At 43.0% G+C, this 21,851-nt stretch overlaps 1 protein-coding gene across 1 annotated transcript in view; it reads right to left on the bottom strand.

Annotated features, from left to right (window-relative positions):
• The window catches only part of NIBAN1 (niban apoptosis regulator 1), a 143,143-nt gene that overhangs the window by 18,294 nt on the left and 102,998 nt on the right, over window positions 1–21,851 (bottom strand). Inside the window, exons 6-8 of the mRNA XM_040636283.1 lie at window positions 11,181–11,296; window positions 5,516–5,620; window positions 5,012–5,174 (exon numbers count right to left, since the gene is read on the bottom strand). Coding sequence (XP_040492217.1) covers window positions 5,012–5,174; window positions 5,516–5,620; window positions 11,181–11,296 — 384 coding nt within the window. The remainder of the gene's footprint in view (window positions 1–5,011; window positions 5,175–5,515; window positions 5,621–11,180; window positions 11,297–21,851) is intronic.

Raw genomic sequence — 21,851 nt, 5'->3', positions numbered from 1 at the left:
AAACCATCCCTCCCCTCCCCAAGCTTTTCTCTGCCCTGGGATGAAGTGCATTTTTCTGTGTGGTCCCTATGATCATGCAATGCCTAACGGAAAACAGAAAATGCTGGTGATTCACCTATTTACTATTAACATCACCGTTACATGTGCGTAATTTGTCTTCTAAAAAACACAATTCGCCAAATTTCTAAATTGAGGTATAACTGATGTATAACATTACATTAGTTTCAGCTGTACAACATGATTCAATATTTGTATATAACAATTTATTAAGTTTTAATTAATTTCTCTAAGAGTTAATCAGCTCATATAATTCAATTCCCCTCTCCCCTCCTCAACAGATGCTTTAAAAACTCAAACACAGACTTTTCTTGGGCGAACAGAAACAAATTCCATTCAAAACAAATACCACCCCACTTCCCACTCTCATCCCTAATTTTTTTAAAAAGGCTATTTTTTTCCCCCACTCATCACGGAAAACATGCACAGTGACAAAAATATAGAGGGCACAGAAAAATCATAAAGAGGGATGAAAAAAATGTAACCACACTTCCTGGAGGCAAATCTTGCCCTTTCATTTAAAAGAGGAAGAGCACCGGGGCGCCTGGATGGCTCAGTCGTTAAGTGTCTGCCCTGCATTGGGCTCCCTGCTCAGCGGGGAAGCCTGCTTCTCCCTCTCCCACTCCCCCTGCTTTTACTGTCGCTCTCTGTCAAATAAATAAATAAAATCTTAAAAAAAAAATAAAAGAGTAAGAGCATAGTAAAAATGCTCATTCAGGAAGTCTGGATAGGATGTGGAAATCTGCATTTTTTAAAGTGCTAAGGTGAAGGTTTTTTTTCTTTTTTTTTTTTAAATGATTTTTTATTATATTGTGTTAGTCACCATACAGTACATCCCCGGATTCGATGTAAAGTTCGATGCTTCATTAGTTGCGTATAACACCCAGTGCACCATGCAATACGTGCCCTCCTTACTACCCATCACCGGTCTATCCCATTCCCCCACCCCCCCTCCCCTCTGAAGCCCTCAGTTTGTTTCTCAGAGTCCATAGTCTCTCATGTTTCATTCCCCCTTCTGATTACCCCCTCTTTCTTTATCCCTTTCTTCCCCTACTGATCATCCTAATTCTTATGTTCCATAGATGAGAGAAATCATATGATAATTGTCTTTCTCTGCTGGACTTATTTCACTTAGCATTATCTCCTCCAGTGCCGTCCATGTTGCAGCAAATGTTTAAGGTGAAGGTCTTGATTAGCCAGGTTTGAAAGCAGATCTAGTGAGGGAAGGCTGAGCTGGAAAAGGCAGAGCTTGCTCTGTACCCTGAAAGGCTAGCTTTGTGGTACTGGTAAGTCACACGGCCCTTGGCACAGTATCACAGAACCGAGAAAGGAAGGACAAGCCTACCTGGGTATCCAATCCTTCCATTTTATACATGGAAAATCAGAGGCCTGGAGATGTCCGAGGGCTTGCCCAAGGTCACACCCTAATTTGTGGATCGAGGACTACGCTTCAAGTGTATTTCTTACTCTTTTATTGGCAAATAACGTGCTTACAGTGAGATGAATGGGCACGTTCTTATTTCGGTTTGCAGAAATATTTCACAGGTATGGAGGATCAGACTGCCCCTTACTCAAGAATCTGAGGTGTCTATTCACATTATGAATAATGCACAAATATTTGGTATATAAAATATTAAAGAGGTCACAGAACTGCTAGGGGAAAAAACCCTTTTGATTGTATGATTTAAATATGAAACGATCTAGGACTTCTAAAAAATGACTTGCTTGATACCAAAATGCAAAATTGTGTGTCAGGAGAATAAATGAATTATTTATCAATTAACTTGGAGAGAAGAACTATTTGGAAAGCACCTAATTGAAATTTCAGAATAATCATGAACACAGGTAATATGGAATAAAGATTTAGTGGCGGCTGGCAGGTTTCACCTACTGAGCGGGGAGGAAATGGACACCGGCAGGGGCGTGGAGACCCTGCTCCCCGATGATGTCGGTGTGCTGGCATGGGCTGCAGCCTCCTCGCTGCGCCTTTATTCAGTGTTCCTTTCACGTGGGCCTTCCTGCCTCCATCTCTGCTTGTGAACATCCCACTCACCTGTTCAAGACCCAGTACATACTTCACCCACTCGGACAGCCTAATGCCCTTGGAACCACTACCCAGCTCCCTGAGCTGCGGGCTGTCTGCTGGTGCTTCCCTTCTGGGTGGAATTCGTTCGACACCCCACACAGATACGCTCTGCTGACTTCCAGGCACGTAGAGACGCCATAGTAATGAATACTGTTCGGTGACCCACAGACTCCTAAACCATCCAGAAGTTGGGGCAGCTGTGAAGGAGCCATCGAGCAGAGGGACAAAGACAGAAAGCGTTGGGATTAGAGGGGTTTGGAGCATGACTCAGTTTTGGAATCTGGCCAAGTTACTTAATCTCTGCCTCGGTGTTCTTATCTGGGAGGTGGAGATCATGGGAGGAATGACTTCTGGGGTTTGGGCGACGATGACGCGGGCTTACTGTGTCCAGATGCTTGGAAACGCAGGTGACATTCTGGAAGCACTCACTGATTGTGAGCCCTTGTCCACCTGTTGTCATCATCCTTTTTCCCAGCAACTGACACGAGAACAACACTATTGTTTTAAGGACCCCATGGTGTTTTTGAAGCTGAAATGGTTCCCGCCTGGGAACCACAGTGTCCTCTACTCCTGCATCTCCTGTGGCACCTTTCCCATTTCTTTCCTGCTGTTTCAGAACCTGTAACATGCTTCATATCCTCTTGTTGTAAAATCATGTTGTCTTCTTTGAATCCTTGTAGCCCTTGTGTTCAGCAGGAGCAGAATAAATGCTTATTGAGTGAATAAATACTTGTGGGGCAGGACTAAAGATTGGTTGCTTGACTCTCAAGAGTCATATGGGAGGAAATGGAAAGATCACTGCTTAATACTCCCAAAGTTCTTTCGAAATCCAAAGCCCTTTATTGAGGTAGTCTGAAGTATACAGTTGAGTCTTGAACAATGCGGAATTAGGGGTGCTGACCCCCTGTGTCATTGAAAAATCTATGTATAACTTTTGACTCCCTCAAAACTAAACTCGCAATAGCCTACTGTTGACTGGAAACCTTACTCATAAACAGTTGGCAAACACATTTGTATGTTGTATGTGTTATATACTGTATTCTAGTGATAAAATAAGCTAGAGAAAATAAAATGTTACTAAGAAAATCATAAGGAAGAGAAAATATATTTACAGTACTGGACTGTATTTATCAAAAAAAAAAAAAAAAACCCACCTGTCAGTGGACTTATGCAGTTCAAACCCATGTTGTTCAAGGCTCTACTGTACTTTACTGTTTTAAAGGTGGAGAACCAGAGGCTCGGTTAAAATGTGTTTCTGATAGTCCCTTTTAAAAAGACTTAATCGTGACTTCCTTTTGAAGTTCCTTTTATGAAACAAAGACTAGTCCAGGGCAGAATATTTTTCCATCTTTTGTGGGATATACTGGAGCCAGAGAGACTAAGCAAGAGAGAAAGAGAGAAACTGGTTGAATTTGGCCCAGGAGAAAGGCCACAGTGAGGCCCCGCTCCCTGCAACGTGGGCTCAGGAGTTGGGTGCTAGCAGTTTTAGGTTGTATACGGTCCTTCCATATAGTCAATTCTAGATCATTTGTGCTAACGGAGGAATGAGAGACATGGATAACAGTAAACACACAACGCTGCGGTTAATTTATACACGCCCAGAAGTCATCTCATGAACAGACATGCACGGACACAGACATGCACGTCCTTGCCGTGGTCATGCCTCCTCTCTACTCTCCTGCAGAACTGGCTGGAAGGGCTCAGAGGTGAGCTGGGCTGCAGTGTGAACGGGGCCTGAAGGGCAGAGGATAATCCACCACGCAGACAACCCTTGTCTGGTTCTAAGTCTCTTGGCGACAGGAACGGGGTCCCCTGTTCACTGCCAAAGCTCCGGCACCTTGCTCAGGAAGCACTTAGTCCATTTTTTTTAATGAATGAGCAAGCAAATGAGCAAGTGAGTGAAGAATCTGAAAACTCACAATATAAGAAGATTGCGGATAAACAATCTCAGCGGAGCCAGCACGCTTCTCTGAAATGACATTCGGTGCGCTGGGCTTGTTGAGATGTAGGAATTAATATTAACATTTTAACCTTACCATTTTATCCTGTAGAATTCCTTAAAGGCCATCTCAGGCCTGTCGTGAGAGCACAGGCAAACATTTTTCTGTCAATGGCCAGATAGTGAACATTCGCGAATTTGTGGTCCAGGGGTCTCAGTTCCAATTATTCAACTCTGCCCTTGAAGCATGAACGCAGCCACAGACGATACATAAATGAGTGGGCTGTCTTCCGGTGAAATGTTATTTACAGAAATAGGGGGTGGGCCCGATTCGGGTCAGGGGCCGGAGTTGGCAGACCTCACCCTCAGGGCCCTCCTGATGACAGAGGAGGACAGTAAGGCACATAGAAGTCAAGTGACCTTGCCAAATACACCTGCCCGGCCAGTGTTGCGCTTGTGACTAGAATCTAGATTTATCAACTCTAAGCTGATTTTCTTCTTGTGAAAAGAAAATCCATTTATTCACCCATTCAAGTATTCGTCGAGAGTCTGCATATACCAGGCATAGTGCGAGGCCATGGGTGTGCCTGAGTGAAACGGGCCACGTGGTCCTGTTCTTAGCTCACAGCAGAGAGGCGTGCGTAGAAGCCAATACAATGAGTGCAAGAAGTGCTACAAGAGGGGAGGTGCGAGCGGTATCACAATACACAGGCACCACCACAGGCAAGAAGCAAACTCTGCTCTAGCGTGTGTCCCTGAAGTCTCCTTGGGAAGGTCCAGGCCCTTACTTGCACACTCCCATTACACCTCTTATCACCTCTTCCCAATTGCGTCAGTTTAGTTTTCCTCTGAAATCATGAATTCTGACTATATGGTGGACCCTACACACAGGTAATTCAGCTGTAGAAACATGGATTGTCTCCACTGACCTTTGATCTTTCCAATTAAAAAGTTCTTTGAGTTCATGATCTGATCCATGTCTGAACGGATGGTTCCCTCCAGGCCCTTCGTCAGGGCTCGACACTCCTCCTTCAAGGCACTTAATCCTTCTGAAACTTGGTGCCGAACCAGGTTGTAGGCCTCCTCAAGGAGCTGCAACAGAGAACAGCACAGAAATCGGGCTCTGTCTCGGGCGAGCGCCGGCCGGAGTCCAGGAGAGGGGGGAGGGCTAATCACAGATTCTCTACGTAAACACAACTGCAGCCACACTCTCATTTTTCTTTCAAGGTTTGAGTCTGTTTGGATTAGTCCTCACGTAAGTGAGACTGAGCAGACTCAAGGTAGGCAGTTCTCCACCCAGGGAAGGAATTATTAAAAAAAAAAAAAGAAGAAGAAGACAAAGAAGAAGAAAAAGAAAAAAACTGCCCTAAAAAAAGAAGGGAAAGGGAGGCTCATTCTGAGTAGCACAGTTGCGTAGCAAACTCATGGCTTACACCGAGCCAGGCCCTCTTTCTGTCGTTCTTCTTCCCTTTCATTTTGGGCAGAAGGTCTGTCTGAAGGGTCGGCAGGAGGTCCTCCATCACCAGGTTGCTCAGGATCTAGGGAGAGGAAGACAGCCCCAGGGTCAGTTAGGCAGTGATTGCTGAATTTGAGCATCAGCCCAACTGAAGTCGTCCCGACGGGCAGTGCCGACGCTGGCAACGTAAGACTGTCCCGGGCTACATAAAATCTGTTAGACTGATAGTTTGACTCTGGTTCTGAGGCTACAGAAATCTCAACTAAACACAATCTTGGAGGGTAAACGTTTTTGGATATCTGCAAAGAACAGTAATGTCTGTTGACGATTCATCATGGGAAAGGACAAATTCCTCAAATTCACACTTTTTCAAATGAGAAGAATCTAGTGCATTTAGGATAAAAGGCAAAATTTTAATTATGGGTGAGGGCATCCTTTGGCAACCTTGTGACAGGGGATCAGGCTTGGTTTTGGTGGCTTGAGGCCTTGTCCGTGTCCTCTGAGACCACTGTGCCCCCTCAAGTTCCCTTGGGATCTATGTGTCCTCATGCTCTTTGTTCCTGCTGTGCCCTGAACCCCACCTCTATCCTCTTTAATGTTTAGAGAAAGAAGGGAGTAACAGATACTCGGAACAATTGGACATTCATGGGATGAGCAGAACACGGGTGAGGGGACCTAAAGTCTTCAGAACGCTTAAAAAAAAATTTGCTCCCAAGTCACTCCTAAAATTTTGCTTGGCTCCATGAAAATGTTTTTTTTTTTTAAATCTGAGCATGTTCTCTATGTCCACATATTACCATGCTCCATGTAACATCAACTTCTCCTTCTTTAACTAGCCACCTCCCCCCGAATTGGAGCAGATTTGTTTTCCAGATTCAGTTTTACTATGAATCTTTTTGGGCTTACAGCTCAGTTTTCAGTATCAGGCTGCAACGCAAGTTTTACAAAAGAAAAAGAGTAATTTTGGAAATGGAGAATCATTTGACATCTGTTCTATGAATTTCAAATAATATTTGCACAAAGTAATTGACCTGCTTCTCATAAAAATTCAAATTAGGCTTTGGGAATTACAGAAGATTTTTTTCCTGAGGTCATCGGTCAGCCTCATGCTAGTGGAAATACTCATGAGCTCAGGAGATGGCTCTGTCAAGGGCTTTGTCACAGCAGGGTGGGACACTTGAGCTGAACTGTCCAGGAACACTCCCAGGGCGGAGGTGCGTGAGCCGTCCCATCCCCCTGTGCCTGTGGGTCCCTGGGAGAGAAGTCCGCTCAGGTCAGTGCAGGGAGTGGGGCTCCTGTCACCTGCGATGTAAAACTGTGGTGTGACGAAGGTTATAATGGGGATAGAATTTCCACAAGTTCTGGTAATTCATGTGTGGGGAGGTTTTTCATTCTTAACCATTCTCTGGGAGCAGTCAAGACGTGAACCAGAATTTTTGAGGAATTTGAGAGGGATGTGATACATGCAAGCTCCATGGAGATTAGCAGGTCCAACAATTAGATTGAAGTAGGTAATTAATAATCCATGGGCCTTCCCCCCATGCTGCTCAATGGAGTAAGTCCTCAGTTGGAACCCATCTGCCCGAGATGATGGAAGTGCTGCATGGGGAGAATGAGCTAGGAGGATAAGGAGTCTGAAGGCAGAACTTAAAATCAATGGGAAATATTATCTTAGCTGAAAGTGTTAAATTCAGGGTCATAATAATTGCCTAATTCACCCCTTTGCTGTTATTAGCTTGAGTCTGAATATAAGCATGAAAGGGGTTTGAAAAGATGAAAATGTTACAAAGGCCAAAAGAAAAAAAAGATTCCATTTGGGTAGGCTTACAGTTTTCTTTTAGTCTTTCCCATACAATGTTCCAAGAAATTGGGTTCTATTTTATAATTTAGGGAATCAAAAAAGAAATATGTCTGGGGGGAAAAAAAGAAGGGGAGTAAGAGTGGGCTGCAAGGGTGCAGGGCTTGGCAACACCACAGGGCAGGCAGAGCCTCGAAATGCTGGGGCCCAACTGTGTCCATCCCAACACTGAGTAACCCTCTTCCTCCAAACTTCAGCCCACCCCCCAACCTTGTGCCACCCCCTCACCTGCCCAGGGTCCTCTCTGAGATTCCCTATCTGGGTCAGTTCTTCACGAGCAGGGTCCAAAGCCCTGAGGCTATTCCAGGGAAAGTAGCTAGTCAAATAAATAAACCATACCAAAGAAGGGGTTCCTCAACCTTCTCTCCTCAGAACAAGATCTACTGAGCTTCACCATAAGGGCCCCAAAAATACCACTTCTGTTTAAAAAAAAAAAAAAGGTGCGTGTGTACGTGTGTAAATTTAACTGCTCGGATATAGATTTTAAAATTCCGTCACACATATAAGAAACCAAATATGCCTTTAGGTTGGTCAAAATCAACAAACTCAGGCTTAGTGCCTGAAGGCCGAACCATGTGCTACCTTCCAGATGCTGATGCTGTGGGGAAGATGTGAGGCCCAGAGAGACTGCCCTTCTTCCTGAGACTGGCCCTATGGTCTGACCAGGCTGTTGACCTTGTGCCTTTTATGTTACTGAGTGGCCATGGGTGAAAGAATCATTTAAAGGGGTCACATTCAAGGTCATTAGACAAAAGACAACTCTGAAATGTATGGAGAAAGCCTAAAATATGGACAGTTTTCTTGTCTTGAAACTACCAGTTCAGTGGGTATTACGAGCTACTTTCTCAGCTCATCTGATTTAAAGGCAAATTTAAATTTATAATAATACTTATAAAATAATAAATATATATTTAACATAAATGTTACCGTAATACATAATAAATATACCAAATAACTATAAATACTTTACATTTTGCAAGCTGCTTTCTTCATGACCTCATCTGATACATTTTTATAGACAAGTAGGAACTATGTTGAAGTTTTTACTAGTATAACAAATATTTTCACCTTAATCGTCTGTAGGCAAATTATCCTAAGATGTTTTCTCTGCTTGGACACTTGCCCGTAAAATAACCCCTACCATGAGGGCCCACCAGACTTGCTATGCGAGTCATTGCTATGAAGATAATAATGTAGCAATGCTGAGCATCTTCTGAATACCAGGCCCTGAGGTAGAGGGCGTTAGGACAAAATGATCAAATTCTTAGTAGATATGAAAAAAAGTGCAAATAAATGTAGTGCTTTAAACAAAGATGTCATAATCTCAAACTCAGTTATGTCGTGCCATTTTCTTTAACTACTTGGTAGCTTTTTTGGACCCCTGATCTCTTTTTCCTGTGGGTGTTAGGAGAGACGCTGCTTCAGCTCCATGCGTGAGGGTACAGGGAAGCACAGCCTCCCTGGGCCCCAGACCGGGGGGGGGGGGTTTGGAGCTCACTTCCTTCCATTTTCTTTCACCAGCTTCTCTAAGCAGAGCCAGACATAGCTCAAAATGCGCTTCCATCCCAGACTGACGTCAGCCAATCTCTCTGACCGTTCTTTCTCTCACCTGGAGGGTGTTGGACAGACAATCCTTGAAATGCCCTTCTAGTGCTCACGTTTTAGAAGTCTGATTCCCACATAGAGATGCAGATTCCTGGGGGAGCAAAACTTCTTCCTGGGTCACTTGATAACTCCAGCTTTTATTGATCTCTTCTCTGTTTTTGTTTTGTTTTGTTCTGCTTTCTCACTTATGGTATTTTTTATACTGCAGAATTAGCACCTGCCTATCACTGCTCGGTGCTAATGCTTTATGATGTCCATATATGTGCAGACCCACATAAGCTTACCCACACACACTTCTAAAGCTGCCTTGTTCTCTGGATGTTTCTAGATATGTCTTGCTCACCGCGATAGCAAGGGATGAGTCATTTAGTTCTCTTGCAGCTTCTAGCACTTCACACATATCAACCCAAAGCAAAAGGCAGAAGGTCAACAACAGAAACATGATACTCAACACAAAGAAAGGATTCATTAAGCACCTGCTTTCAATGGCATCATGAAGGCATGTGAGCCGCCATGAGATTTCAAATGAAAGAAAAGATTACACAAGTAGCATAGGTAAATTTGAGGAGTTAAATAAATGTTGAACTTGGTAGAGTCCCATTGTTGGTGTTGATCTTTCACTGGACCAGGAATTGGAAGCCATCGTTTCCTTTGCCATTTGTCCACTTAGCACGTGACCATGAAGCTATCAGCTGCACAGGGCAGGGACCATCTTGTCCTGCCCGTCTCTGGATCACCAGCACCCAGCATGGTGCCTGGCATATAGTGGCTCAATAGTTGTTGAGTGACAACCGAACAAGTCACTTAACTGCTATATGCCTCCCTCGGTTTTCTCATTTACAAAATGTAAATACTAGTAACCTCACGAGATCAGTAAGACGAACACACAGAATTAGGATTTGAACATTAAAAAGCATCACACAAAGGCATTTTAATACTGGTGTATCTACTAAATATGTTGGTTTACATGGCAGGCTAATTAGCATCAAATGGTTCAGCCTCCTCTTTTGCTTTCATTTTTCTTTTTGGCATAAATACAGTTAGTCCTTAATCCTCTCGGATTGATAAATGGATGTGCTTCCCCCAAATATCAGAACCAAGACTTGGCTGGAGTGCTGGAATAAGTCTCAGGGTAAGAAATAAATGAGTTTAGAATCCTCCAAAGGCAGGGGGGGAAAGGAGCTTCTGAGTCATATGGTTAAACAATGAAGAACAGCCCCAACACCGTGAGCAAATGTTTTCGGCTTTAGATGTTTAATGACCATACGAAGGCAAGGCCCCATCTGGTCTCTTCCAAATATTGTCTCCTAATAACAAATTCCACTGGCCCCCCAAAAGAGGCACTCGGGGAGATGAGGGGAAATTAAAGAACAGCATTGTTGGACCCTGTGTGTCTCTAATTAAATAATGCCATACCCAGCCTCCTCTTCCTGGCTGAATCAGCCATGTGATTGGTGTTCTCATGGACACAGTTTCCTTGGAGATTTGTAACAATGTCCCTGGTACCAAGCCAGTGGAGGTACTCAGCCCATGACTAGCATTTAATCAAAGTCATGGGAAATTATATCAGGCCAGGGGGGATAGAAAACTAGAAGAGGCAAATAAAATGCACTGAAAACTGCCTACTGCTTTTAAAATGTGTTTCCTTGACTTTGTTTATAGATCATTCAATAAATAAAGACAAGCGCATGCCAAATAGTTTTCCAACAACATCTCACTTAATGCTCAGAACCCTGCAAGGTAAACGTTATCATTACTCTCTTTCTCAGAGGACTAACCTGAGATGAAAAGAGGTCCAATAACTTGGCAAGATTTAACCCAAGTCCACTGACCTAAGACCCTACCACACACTTTGCACTAGGCCTCACTGTTCATGTTTTCTTATGGTCCGGAAGCATGAGGCCGGTTGCAAGAATCATGCTTTGAGTAGAAAGCAGAAGCAGCTCTCCCCATTGCGGCTGCAGTGTTTCAAGCTGCCCTGTTTACTGCCCGGTCTGGAGGTGCTTAGAGAGGGTGCCCAACAGCTTGTGGACCAAATGCTTCTAGACAATGAGAGAAATGGCCTTTGGAACCACATCTTCCGTTCTTGCAACTTTTTTTTGTTTGATTTTTTTAATTATGACTCTGATCTCCCACACGCAGACAGAGAGAAGGGCCCAAAATTCTGAGCCCGTGTTACCTGGACTTCATCCCCAGTGATCATTTCCCATGAGCCATAGTGTCCCTTCTCCTGCCGGAAGAACTGCACAGCTTCTAAAAACGCTTGGGCTTCAAATGTCGTCTGCTTCATGTAATCTAGGAGAAAGAAGCAAGGACACTTAGCAGAGAAGAATACTTCTACATTTTACCATGGTTCTTCAAGGGACCTAACATTACCTGACTATTACAAGGGAGAGAATTATGAGACACAGAAAAATTAAGCCGGTGCCGAATTCAAAGTTCATGTGCAGATGTGAATCACACTCCTTGCTCCCCATAGCAGTGGATTCAATCTATCAGTTACTGGGCGGACTGGCTAGGATGAGAAGCAGATCCATCTCCCTTTATCTTTCCTGTAAATGCTTCCCTGGGGCATGGAGGCACCTAGTGGCTTTATGCCTCCAACCGTAGCACCTCACTATGGCAGACCATTCCTTCACAGGGCTTCGGGTATCCACGGAATCCCCTCCCCGTTCCCTGAACAAAACTCCGATTTCTTTGTGACTTGATACCAACTTTCTGTCAAAAGGACATCAACATTATATATGCTGATTTATGCAAATAAAGGATGATAGTGGCTAACAATTATATAGCAAGATACTGTTCTTCTAAGCATGTTACATATTTCACTGAAATCTCACAGGAACCTCTGAGGTGAGTGTTATTATCATCTTGATTATATAGATGCTCCAAAAGCCCAGAAAGATTAATTAACTGCCCAAGGTCATACAGCTAGTAAGGGTGTGAACTCAGGCAGTCTGATTCCAGTCAGACGACACCACATTATCCCAGCGCCATGCTACACTACCTCACATATTAGTTTTCTAGGTTTGCCTTGCAAACGGATTAGATTTTATTTTTTCATTATTTTATTTTATTTTAATTCAATTAATTAACATATAATGTATTATTAGTTTCAGAGGTAGAGTTCAGGGATTCATCAGTTTTACATAGCTCCCAGTGCTCATCACATCACGTGCCTCCTTTATGTTCAACACCCAGTTACTCCATCCCCCCACCCCATCCCCTCCAGCAACTCTCGGTTTGTTTCCTATGATCAAGAGTCTCTAACAGTAGTCTCCCTCTGATTTAATCCTACTTTATTTTTCTCTCCCTTCCCCTATGATGCTCTAATTTCCACATGTGAGTGAAATTGTATGATAATTCTTTCTCTGATTGACTTATTTCACTTCGCATAATACCCTCTAGTTCCATCCATGTCTTTGCAAATCATAAGATTTCTCTTTTTTGATGGCTGAGTAATATTCCATCTTCTTTATCCATTCATCTGGCCTCTTTCCATTGCCAAACATATTAGATTTTAAAAGGTGTTATATCTGACAGGAAATATCTAATGGCAGGATTTTAAGTGTGGTTGGGGGAGCAGAGGCTCAATAGCCTTCCCAGAATCCCACAAATCACACTGTGCATACAAATGTCTTCGTTTCCGCTTTGGACTGAATATTTGTGTCCCCCAGAATTCATATGTTGAAACCCTAATCCCCAGTATGATAATATTTGGAGAGAGCCTTTGGAAGGTAATCAGGTGAGGAAGGTATGATGGGATTACAGCCCTTATCATAGTGGGATTAGTGTCCTTATAAGAAGAGATCCTCCCCACCTTCTATCTCTCACCAGACCCTGGACCTGCCAGTGCTCCGATCTTGAACTTTCAAGACTATGGTATTTTTGTTATAGCAGCCCAAACTGACCAAGGCAATTCTCAACGCACAAAGCTAGCTCTTAGAGGATACAATGATTACAGAATTATAAAAATCTTTGCAGGGAAATGAATCATAGAAATAATCTAATCTAACAACAAAGTAATCAAGTCTTAGAAAGGGGAGATAAGGCTAAAGGAAGTGACTGAAAGCACCAAGTCTCTTGTCTCCTTCTCCTCCTCCTATAGGACATGAAGTTCTCTTGCTAATAGCATATGATCTGTATTTATAGGGCAAATTAGATTGGCCAGTTGAAGGCTGCTGATTCACTAGGGACCTTCAGAGCTTTAGACAATGGAATTACTCAGTCAAGGAATGAGTGGTTGATATGGGCGACTGGGCAGAATGGAAAAAGGACCAATCTCTGGAAGGTGACAATCAATAGGCTGTAGATGACTCTTTTTTTTTTTTTAAAGATTTTATTTATTTATTCGACAGAGATAGAGACAGCCAGCGAGAGAGGGAACACAAGCAGGGGGAGTGGGAGAGGAAGAAGCAGGCTCATAGCGGAGGAGCCTGATGTGGGACTCGATCCCGGAACGCCGGGATCACGCCCTGAGCCGAAGGCAGGCGCTTAACCGCTGTGCCACCCAGGCGCCCCTGCAGGTGACTCTTTTAAGACTGGTTTCCGAGGTCATAAGCCTCAGGAGCCTGGAAAAGGGAAAATATGATTCAAGGCATAGCCTCTATAGAGTTCAAGCAACATTCTTCACAGTGAGGATACCACAAAGCCCCGAATCTCCACCTTCAAAAATGTGGAACCGTAACTGACATTTCTAATATCGACATAGAGATCTGTTCAAGATCTAAATCAGAAAAAGAGCATGTCTGAGAATCAAGTTTTTAAACTGAAGCATTTTCTTCCTTGTTATTTTTTCTGGCTTGGCAAATGATTTAGTGTTTAATCTTAGAGGTTTGGAAAACACAAATTAAAGTCTTGGTATAAAATTGACAACAAGGGGGCTGTGATACGGGGCTCAGTACACTGGGAGGGGCTTTACCAACAGAGATGGAAACTGTAATTATACATTGAGATTCAAGATTGACTCATGTGCTCTTATTTTTAACAGCTGTTTTCATTTCCAACCTTCGGAAACAAAGAGATGGAAGAAAATGTGGTACTTGGATGGAGTGAGTACTGCCAGCCCCGCAAGCCTGGGAATAAGGTTTTAAATTCTTCACGTCCTTACAAAAAGCATAAATTTACTTATTTCTTCTCCCACTAACCTCAGCAACTGGAGGAGGTGTTTGAAATCCTACTCATACCTTCTATAACTATATCAAAGCAAACTATGGCAGTCCCCCTATGTGTGTTTCCAAAAATCTTTGAAAAAAAAAATAACAGAAGAAATGGGATTTGGAGACAATGATGTGGGAGAGAGAGAGAAGTCCAAGAGGATAAAGAAGACCTGGAATGTAGTAGTGGTGGAGGAGGCACCTTCATATAGGCAGAGAAGAAAAGAGTTAGTAATCAGATGAACCACACAGGAAATTACAGTAATTGAACATCAGCAAGAAAGCCTAAAAGAATGAGGGCAGGGATCTGAATTCTCGACTCTCTACCATTAGGATGATTTAAACTGGATTTTAACTATTCCTTTTCCATAGGGGAAAAAAGGATCTAATCTACCGATTCATCATTAGATTTTCAGGTTATAAACTGATTAAGTAAATTCTTATACAAAACTTTTAAGAACAGCATCTGCCGTATAAAATCCATTTTATGGATATTAGTTTTTATGATCGTAAGCCAAGCTCAACAGCAACTGCTGGATCATTTAGAAAACAAAGAACAAAGGCTTGCTTTGTAAAAGATAGAACTGTATTGCAATGGTAATATGACCTTCATTTCTTCTAAGTTGTTTGCAGAGGCGTTGCTGAACTCAGCCAGAATGTACAGGTGCTTGAGAGAAACCGGATTATCAGTTATTTGATCAACTTCCTGCCATAGATCTCATGAGAACGAATTCCAGGATCACAGTCACCCACCCTCCTGCCGACAAGCCGCTGAGAGTTTGGTCCAGCGGTCCCCAGAATCAACCACGGCTTTTGGTTGTTAAGCCTTCTCCTTGTAGGTCGACTTAGAAAAATGGCAGGTTATCAGCTCCAACTGTGCTTTCCCAACATGTTATCGTTATGAGGAGGCTCAAGGAGACAGATGTGCTGGAGAGAACCTAGACATCATTAAATCCAGATCCCTCATTTGGTGGAGAAGGAAACTGAAAGAAAAAAATGGTTAATTTCTTAGCTGAAGGTCACACAGCTGGTCAGAATCAGAGCCAAGAGTTGAAAAAGTAGCTCTGGCATGTCAGGAGTGGCCTTGGCATTCACGCTTACTTAAATCCTAGACTATGGGAGCTGGAAGTGGTCTTAAAGCTCACCTACCCTGAGCTCTCGTTCCACGCTGGAAGCCTTCAGAATCCCAGACGCTCATCTGGCCTTAGCTGGAATATTTCCAGGGACAGAAAGCTCACAATTTATGAAATAGTCACGGAACTGCTCTAATTATTTGAAAAATTTTCCTTTTATTGAGCCAAAGTCTGTTTCCATGAACTCTCATTAATCTCATTTCTGTTTTTCAGAGCAAAATAGACAAGTTTACTCCTCCTCTATATGCTAACTCTAAAAAAATAGCCGAATATCCTTATTTTCCTTCAACCATTCTTTAAACAATATCGTTCTGGGGAGCTTATAAATTTAGCCCTCCTTTTTCCTTCCTTCCCTCAGTCACCAATTCCATTTAATCAATATCTTTCTTAAATTTGGCCCCTACACTGAATACAACCCACTGAATATTTTCCAACTTGCAAATCATGTAAAGTAAAAAGATTACTTTCCTTTTTCTGGTCCCTACCTTTTTTTTTTTTTAACGCAAACACATCACATCGTTGACTCACACCTTTCTTACAGGCAAATAAAATCCCCACAATTTTTTCGTATAAAATCCCTTGTCAATTTAATCCTTTCCTAACCTGTAGTTCTGCTTTTGATTTTGAAGTACAGGTTTTAATGCTACCCCTAATAAATTACAAGTTACTGTGATCAACTCAGTGCCCCAGAGCTGGCCAAAATCATTTTAAAATTATAATTCTGTTTCCAAACTCCCTTTCACCTCTGTATCATTAAAAAATTTGGTGGGATTGCCTTTTGTTGTTTCCATCCAACTCACTGATTGAAACATTCATCAGATCGGGGGCAAAGACAGATCCCTGGGAAATTGTAAACATTTTAGAAGACATGTGGGAGACACATCATGGCCATTCATTCAACAATCACATCCTCAGGACCAAGACATGTCTGTTCTCCTTAGTCTCTCCCTATTTCTCACCTGTTCAGTTGCATGGAAAACTCATATTAGGGAGACGTGATTAAGGATTCTGCAAGGAAAAGAAAGCTTCTCTAGGTCCCTTGGGGGAACAGTTATCCAGGGGCCAGCTTTGGTTTTTTTCCACTTGCACAGATTTATAGCATGTCTGAGTCAATTGAAACGCCAAAGCTCCAAGGCCTATGCAGTCATTCTGGATTTTGACTCTGGCTGCTGTGTTGGGACTCCCTGACTCAGGCTGGGTTTGGAAGCGGCGTTGTTATTTTATTTTATCGGTTCACTGCGCCAAGCCATGTTAGCTGATCCGCCTGGTGATTTGTAAAAGTTATGTAATAGCATTACTCACTACACTGCTATGGGGTTCATCTCACTAATGTATACTTAGTTCTAAATTGTCTTCAGCTTCAGGTCTTATGTCGTCTTTTCTGGGAGAGCTGCAGCAAGGCTGTTTGCCCTAGTTTCTTCTCTACAACAAAGGAGAAGAAGCGCGAAAGTAACCAACGTTTATTGAAAACTGTCAATGTAAGTACGAACCGTGTAAGATGTTGACACGCACTATCTCATATAACCCTTCCAGCAATCCCATTAGGTAGGAATTAATATTCCCACTTCAAGGCTGACAAAGAAACTGACTTCAGAAAGGCTTGAGAATTTGGTTAAGCTAATATGCAGTCAAGTCAGGCCTACTTACTTCCAAAGTCCTGTTATAAGACTCTTTGGTTTAATTTTTTTGAACTTTTTATTTTGAGGTAATTGTAGATTCACATGTTCTTATAAGAAATAATAGAGAGGTGGGGAGCCCGGCTCGTGCAGTTGGCTAATTGTCTGCCCAGTCTGACATGTAAGCACATGTACATGTGTGTATGTTTGCGTGTGTGTGTGTGTGTGTGTGTGTACCGTGGTTTAATTTTTAAATTATTTTAAATTTCCTTTCCTTCTCAAAGTTTAGAATTATATACGGGCGCCTGGTGGCTCAGGTTAAGTGTCTGCCTTCAGCTCAGTCCATGATCTCAGGATCCTGGGATAGAACCCCACATCAGGCTCCCTGTTCAGTGGGGAGTCTGCTTCTCCCTCTCTCTGTCCTTCCCCCCCTACTCGTGCTCTCTCTCTCTCAAGTAAATAAATAAAATTTTTAAAAAATCATGTAGTCCAAACTAGTCATTTAATAAGGGAGGAAACTGAGGGCCAGACAGAATGTGACATTATTGAAAGCAAAACAAAACTCCTCACTGGAATTAAAAATGAATGGAGTCCATTCTCATGAAATGGTAATAAAAGTTTGGGTTTTATTTAAAAAATGCATTCATAACCAACCTAAGCAACTCTTTACTGCCATATTATATATGATAACTCTTATAAGCACTAGCCCCAGGATTACTTAAAAGTCCCTGAATTGTATTTTGTAAACTTCTAGACTAAAATATTCATCTACTGACTAAATATTACTTGTGTTAGTGGATACAGACCTACTGAGAAGAGAAGAGGAATAAACCAAGGAAAAATGTGCACTCCATGGAGATCCAGGGACCCGAGGATGAGTTACAATGATGTTGCTGTAGGTGAAAATATGAAGATGTGAGACTCACGCAAAGGATATGAAGGACTTCTCACATGGATGGGAGAAAGGTGTTCTAGGGAAGATATTGTTTTGATAGAAATTTTTAACCACATAGAAAGAGGTGCATGCCTCATTTGACTAAAAGTAGTGCATCTCATGAATTCTTGATTGTCAATAAATATTAAAAGACTTTGTCAACAGACAAAAGGAAATGGTGATTACTAGGACAAGTGAAGACAGACTAACCCATTTCCTTCACACAGACGTACTAGATTGGCAGATTAGGAGGCTGTTGGAGACATCCTGTATCTAGATTTTAGCAAGGCAACTATTAAAGTTTTACATGCTTTTGACTGACACATGGAAGAAATTTAGATTGGTTGATAACGCAAATAAACATACCCGAATAAACAACCCCAATGATGGATGCTGGCTAAAAGGCTGACATCCTAGAGGAAAATCTCTAGGGTCCTGCCCTTAACACATTTTCAATAATTTAAAAAAGGTAAGATGGATAGTCCCAGGGTTTCACTTAACTGTGAGCCCAGTACATGTCAGGGATGTGATACAGCCGTACGTGAAGCAGGTGAGGTTGGGCCGTGGGAACGTGGAACAGGACAAGGATAGTCACAGATGGATTCTGAGGTCCATTCTTAGGAAATTACCATCACACACTCTTAGTTCATGCTTAGAAGCAGAATATTTTACAAAACTTTTTTTTATAAAGTGGTGTACTTCTGAAGAGGACCAAATAAATGAGGAATCTCCCAGCCTTGAAAAGAAAACACCACGAGTTAAGAAATCTTCACCTATGGGGCGCCTGGGTGGCACAGCGGTTAAGCGTCTGCCTTCGGCTCAGGGCGTGATCCCGGCGTTATGGGATCGAGCCCCACATCAGGCTCTTCTGCTGGGAGCCTGCTTCTTCCTCTCCCACTCCCCCTGCTCGTGTTCCCTCTCTCGCTGGCTGTCTCTATCTCTGTCAAATAAATAAATAAAATCTTAAAAAAAAAAAAAAAAAAGAAATCTTCACCTATGTAAAGATCTGCAATGTAAAAGAGGCCTGCAGCTGTTCTGTGAAGATTCACATACTAGAGTCAGGATGGCGAGGTCCAAAGCACGCTGTGGCAGATTCTGACTCAAACAGGGAACGGATATCTAGCACTTACATACACCTGAGAGTGAAATAGGCTCCAATAGGATGTCAAACTTCCCCTCAAGAGGAAGTGCTCCATCTGGGCTGAGTTGCCTTGTAGAAGGTGTACAGATTTGCTCAAGTCCCTCTATGATGCGCTCTCTTGACATCATATGCCTCCTTGCCATAGCACTTACAAGAATTATAATTGCAGAGTTATTAGTGTAATCATTTGAAATATGCCTTTCCCTGAGAGTGTAAGTTCCAAGAGGTCAAGGACCTATAGTTTGCATTCACTACTGTATCCTCAATCCCTAGCCCAGTGCCTGACACATAAGAAAGAAAGAAAGGAAGAGAGAGAGAGAGAGAGAGGTGGGGGAAGAAGGAGAGGGAGAGAGCGAAGGAGACAGAGGGAGAGAGGGAAGGAAGGCAGGAGGGAGGGATTGAGGGAGGGAAGGGTTTTAAACACTACAGGGAGAGCTAGATTAAATTTCCTTAAAAAAAAATATGTGTTTATTTGAGAGAGAAAGAGAGAGAGCGTACCCAAACCCATGCGTGGGGGGAAGAGGCAGAAGGACAGAGAGAGGGAGAGAGAGTCTTAAGCAGACTCCACGCGGAGTGCTCAGGTGGAGCCTGAGGTGGGGCTTGATCTCATGACCCTGAGATCACGACATGAGCCAAAACAAAGAGTCGGACACTTAACTGACTGTGCAACCCAGGTGCCCCCAGATTAAATCTCCTTTTAAAGTTGTGTCTCAACCAAGATTTCTTGGTTACAGATAAAACCCAAGTGTTGCAAATGAATCAGATTCTCTCCTAGTGAGTCTCTTTCTTACTGTTGTAGAGGTACTGAAGGAAATTGACCTGCTTACGCCAATGTTTCTCAGACTTTGGTGAGCATCAGAATCACCTGGAAGGTTTGCTAAAACAGAATGCTGAGCCTCACCCCCAGAATTTTCAGATTCAGTAAGGTATAGGGTGAGGTCCAAGAATTTGCATTTCTTTTTTTTAAAGATTTTATTTATTTATTGGACAGAGAGATACACAGTGAGAGAGGGAACCCCAGCAGAGGGAGTGGAAGAGGGAGAAGCAGGCTTCCTGCTGAGCAGGGAGCCTGATGTGGGGCTTGACCCCAGGACCCTGGGATCATGACCTGAGCCAAAGGCAGACACTTAACGACTGAGGCACCCAGGCGCCCCTCAGGAATCTGCCTTTCTTTCTTTCTTTTTTTTTTTTTTTTAAAGATTTTATTTATTTATTTGACAGAGAGAGAGAGACAGCCAGCGAGAGAGGGAACACAGGCAGGGGGAGTGGGAGAGGAAGAAGCAGCCCGATCCCAGGACTCTGGGATCACACCCTGAGCCGAAGGCAGATGCTTAACGACTGAGCCACCCAGGCGCCCCAGGAATTTGCATTTCTAATAAGCTCCCAGGCCCTGCTGATTCTTTAGGTCTAGGGGCAAACCTTGAGAGCCATTCCTCTACCCAACATAAGGGGAGCCATTCTCAAACATCAGAATCACCTATGTGTTTGTTAAAAATGCAATTCTTGATATTGCCCCAGAGATTCCAATTTCGCAGGTTTGGGGCTGCCCAGGAATCTGCATTTAAAAAGCTGTTCAGGTAATTCTGTTGCAAGGAGTTTACAGGCTAGATTTTGAGAAAAAACAAATTGCATAAAAGAAAGAGATACAGTAGAAGACCATTAACTCTTGAATGCCTAGGGTCCCAATGAACTTGTTCCCTCCCTATCAGGTTAGGAAATGTCCCTTCTGCCAACTGCTCACCCACTTAACACAAATGAACCCTTGTACTTAAAGTGATGCATAAAAATAGTACTATGATGAAGCTCTACCAAAAGGTATGGGGCTAAGGAAATACTTTGGGCAGGTTCATTGGACGTCATTTCAAACAACTAGAACTCTATCCACTGAGGGCAACCTCCACTTGCTTCAGAAGCACTCATCATTGTCTGGACATAAATCTTCAGTTGCGACCCTGGTTGAATCTCATTTTCTCTTTTTTGATGCTCAGTGTATATATGGACTATATCTTCTTTTTTTTTTTTTTTTTAAGATTTTATTTATTCATTTGACAGACAGACAGCCAGCGAGAGAGGGAACACAAACGGGGAGTGGGAGAGGAAGAAGCAGGCTCCCAGCAGAGCAGGGATCCCGACAAGGGGCTCGATCCCAGGACTCTGGGATCACACCCCGAACCAAAGGCAGACGCCCAACAACTGAGGCACCCAGGCGCCCCTATGGGCTATATCTTTTGTGTGGCAGCCTTCTTTTCTTTAGCATAAATGATCCCGTTTCCTTTAAATCTTTTTCAAAGCCTTAAAAAAATAAAGATGACCCCCCCACTCCTATCTCTTCCAAAAAGGATGGTGTCATCAAAGTCCTGATAAGGGAGGAGGGAATATTTGCTTCTTTCTGAATACCATGAAGATACTCTGTGGAAGCTGTGTTCATTGAACATGCTTTCCATGGGCTGAAAGAGCTCGTCAGTCACTCTAGGTGCCTTAGACATACCTGGGCAGAGTAGGCCAGGAGAAAAATAACACAATCAATTATTTCCTCTCTGCCCAGGACAACTATGTATGTCTTTATACGGGGGAGATTCACATTCTTTTTTTTTTTTTTTTTTGGTCAGAGAGGGGTAGAGAGAGAGGGTGAGCACGCAAAGCAAGGGGAGGAGCAGGCAGAGGGAGAAGCAGGCTCCCGCCCAGTGCGGGACTGGATCCCAGGACCCTGGGATCACGACCTGAACTGAAGGCAGACGCTTAACCGACTGAGCCACCCAGGCGGCCCGGGAGATTCATATTCTAAGACCTCGAGTGCAGAACTGTCTCGGAATACCCTGATAACCGTTTGCGGAGATAGCGCTGAAATGACCTCAGCAGGAAAAAAAAAA

The sequence above is a fragment of the Ursus maritimus genome, unplaced genomic scaffold (genome assembly GCF_017311325.1).
Source record: "Ursus maritimus isolate PB19 unplaced genomic scaffold, ASM1731132v1 scaffold_2, whole genome shotgun sequence".
In the NCBI taxonomy this organism is placed as follows: Eukaryota; Metazoa; Chordata; class Mammalia; order Carnivora; family Ursidae; genus Ursus; species Ursus maritimus.
Note: the sequence above shows the minus strand (reverse complement) of the source record. Positions and strands in the feature narration are given on the sequence as shown.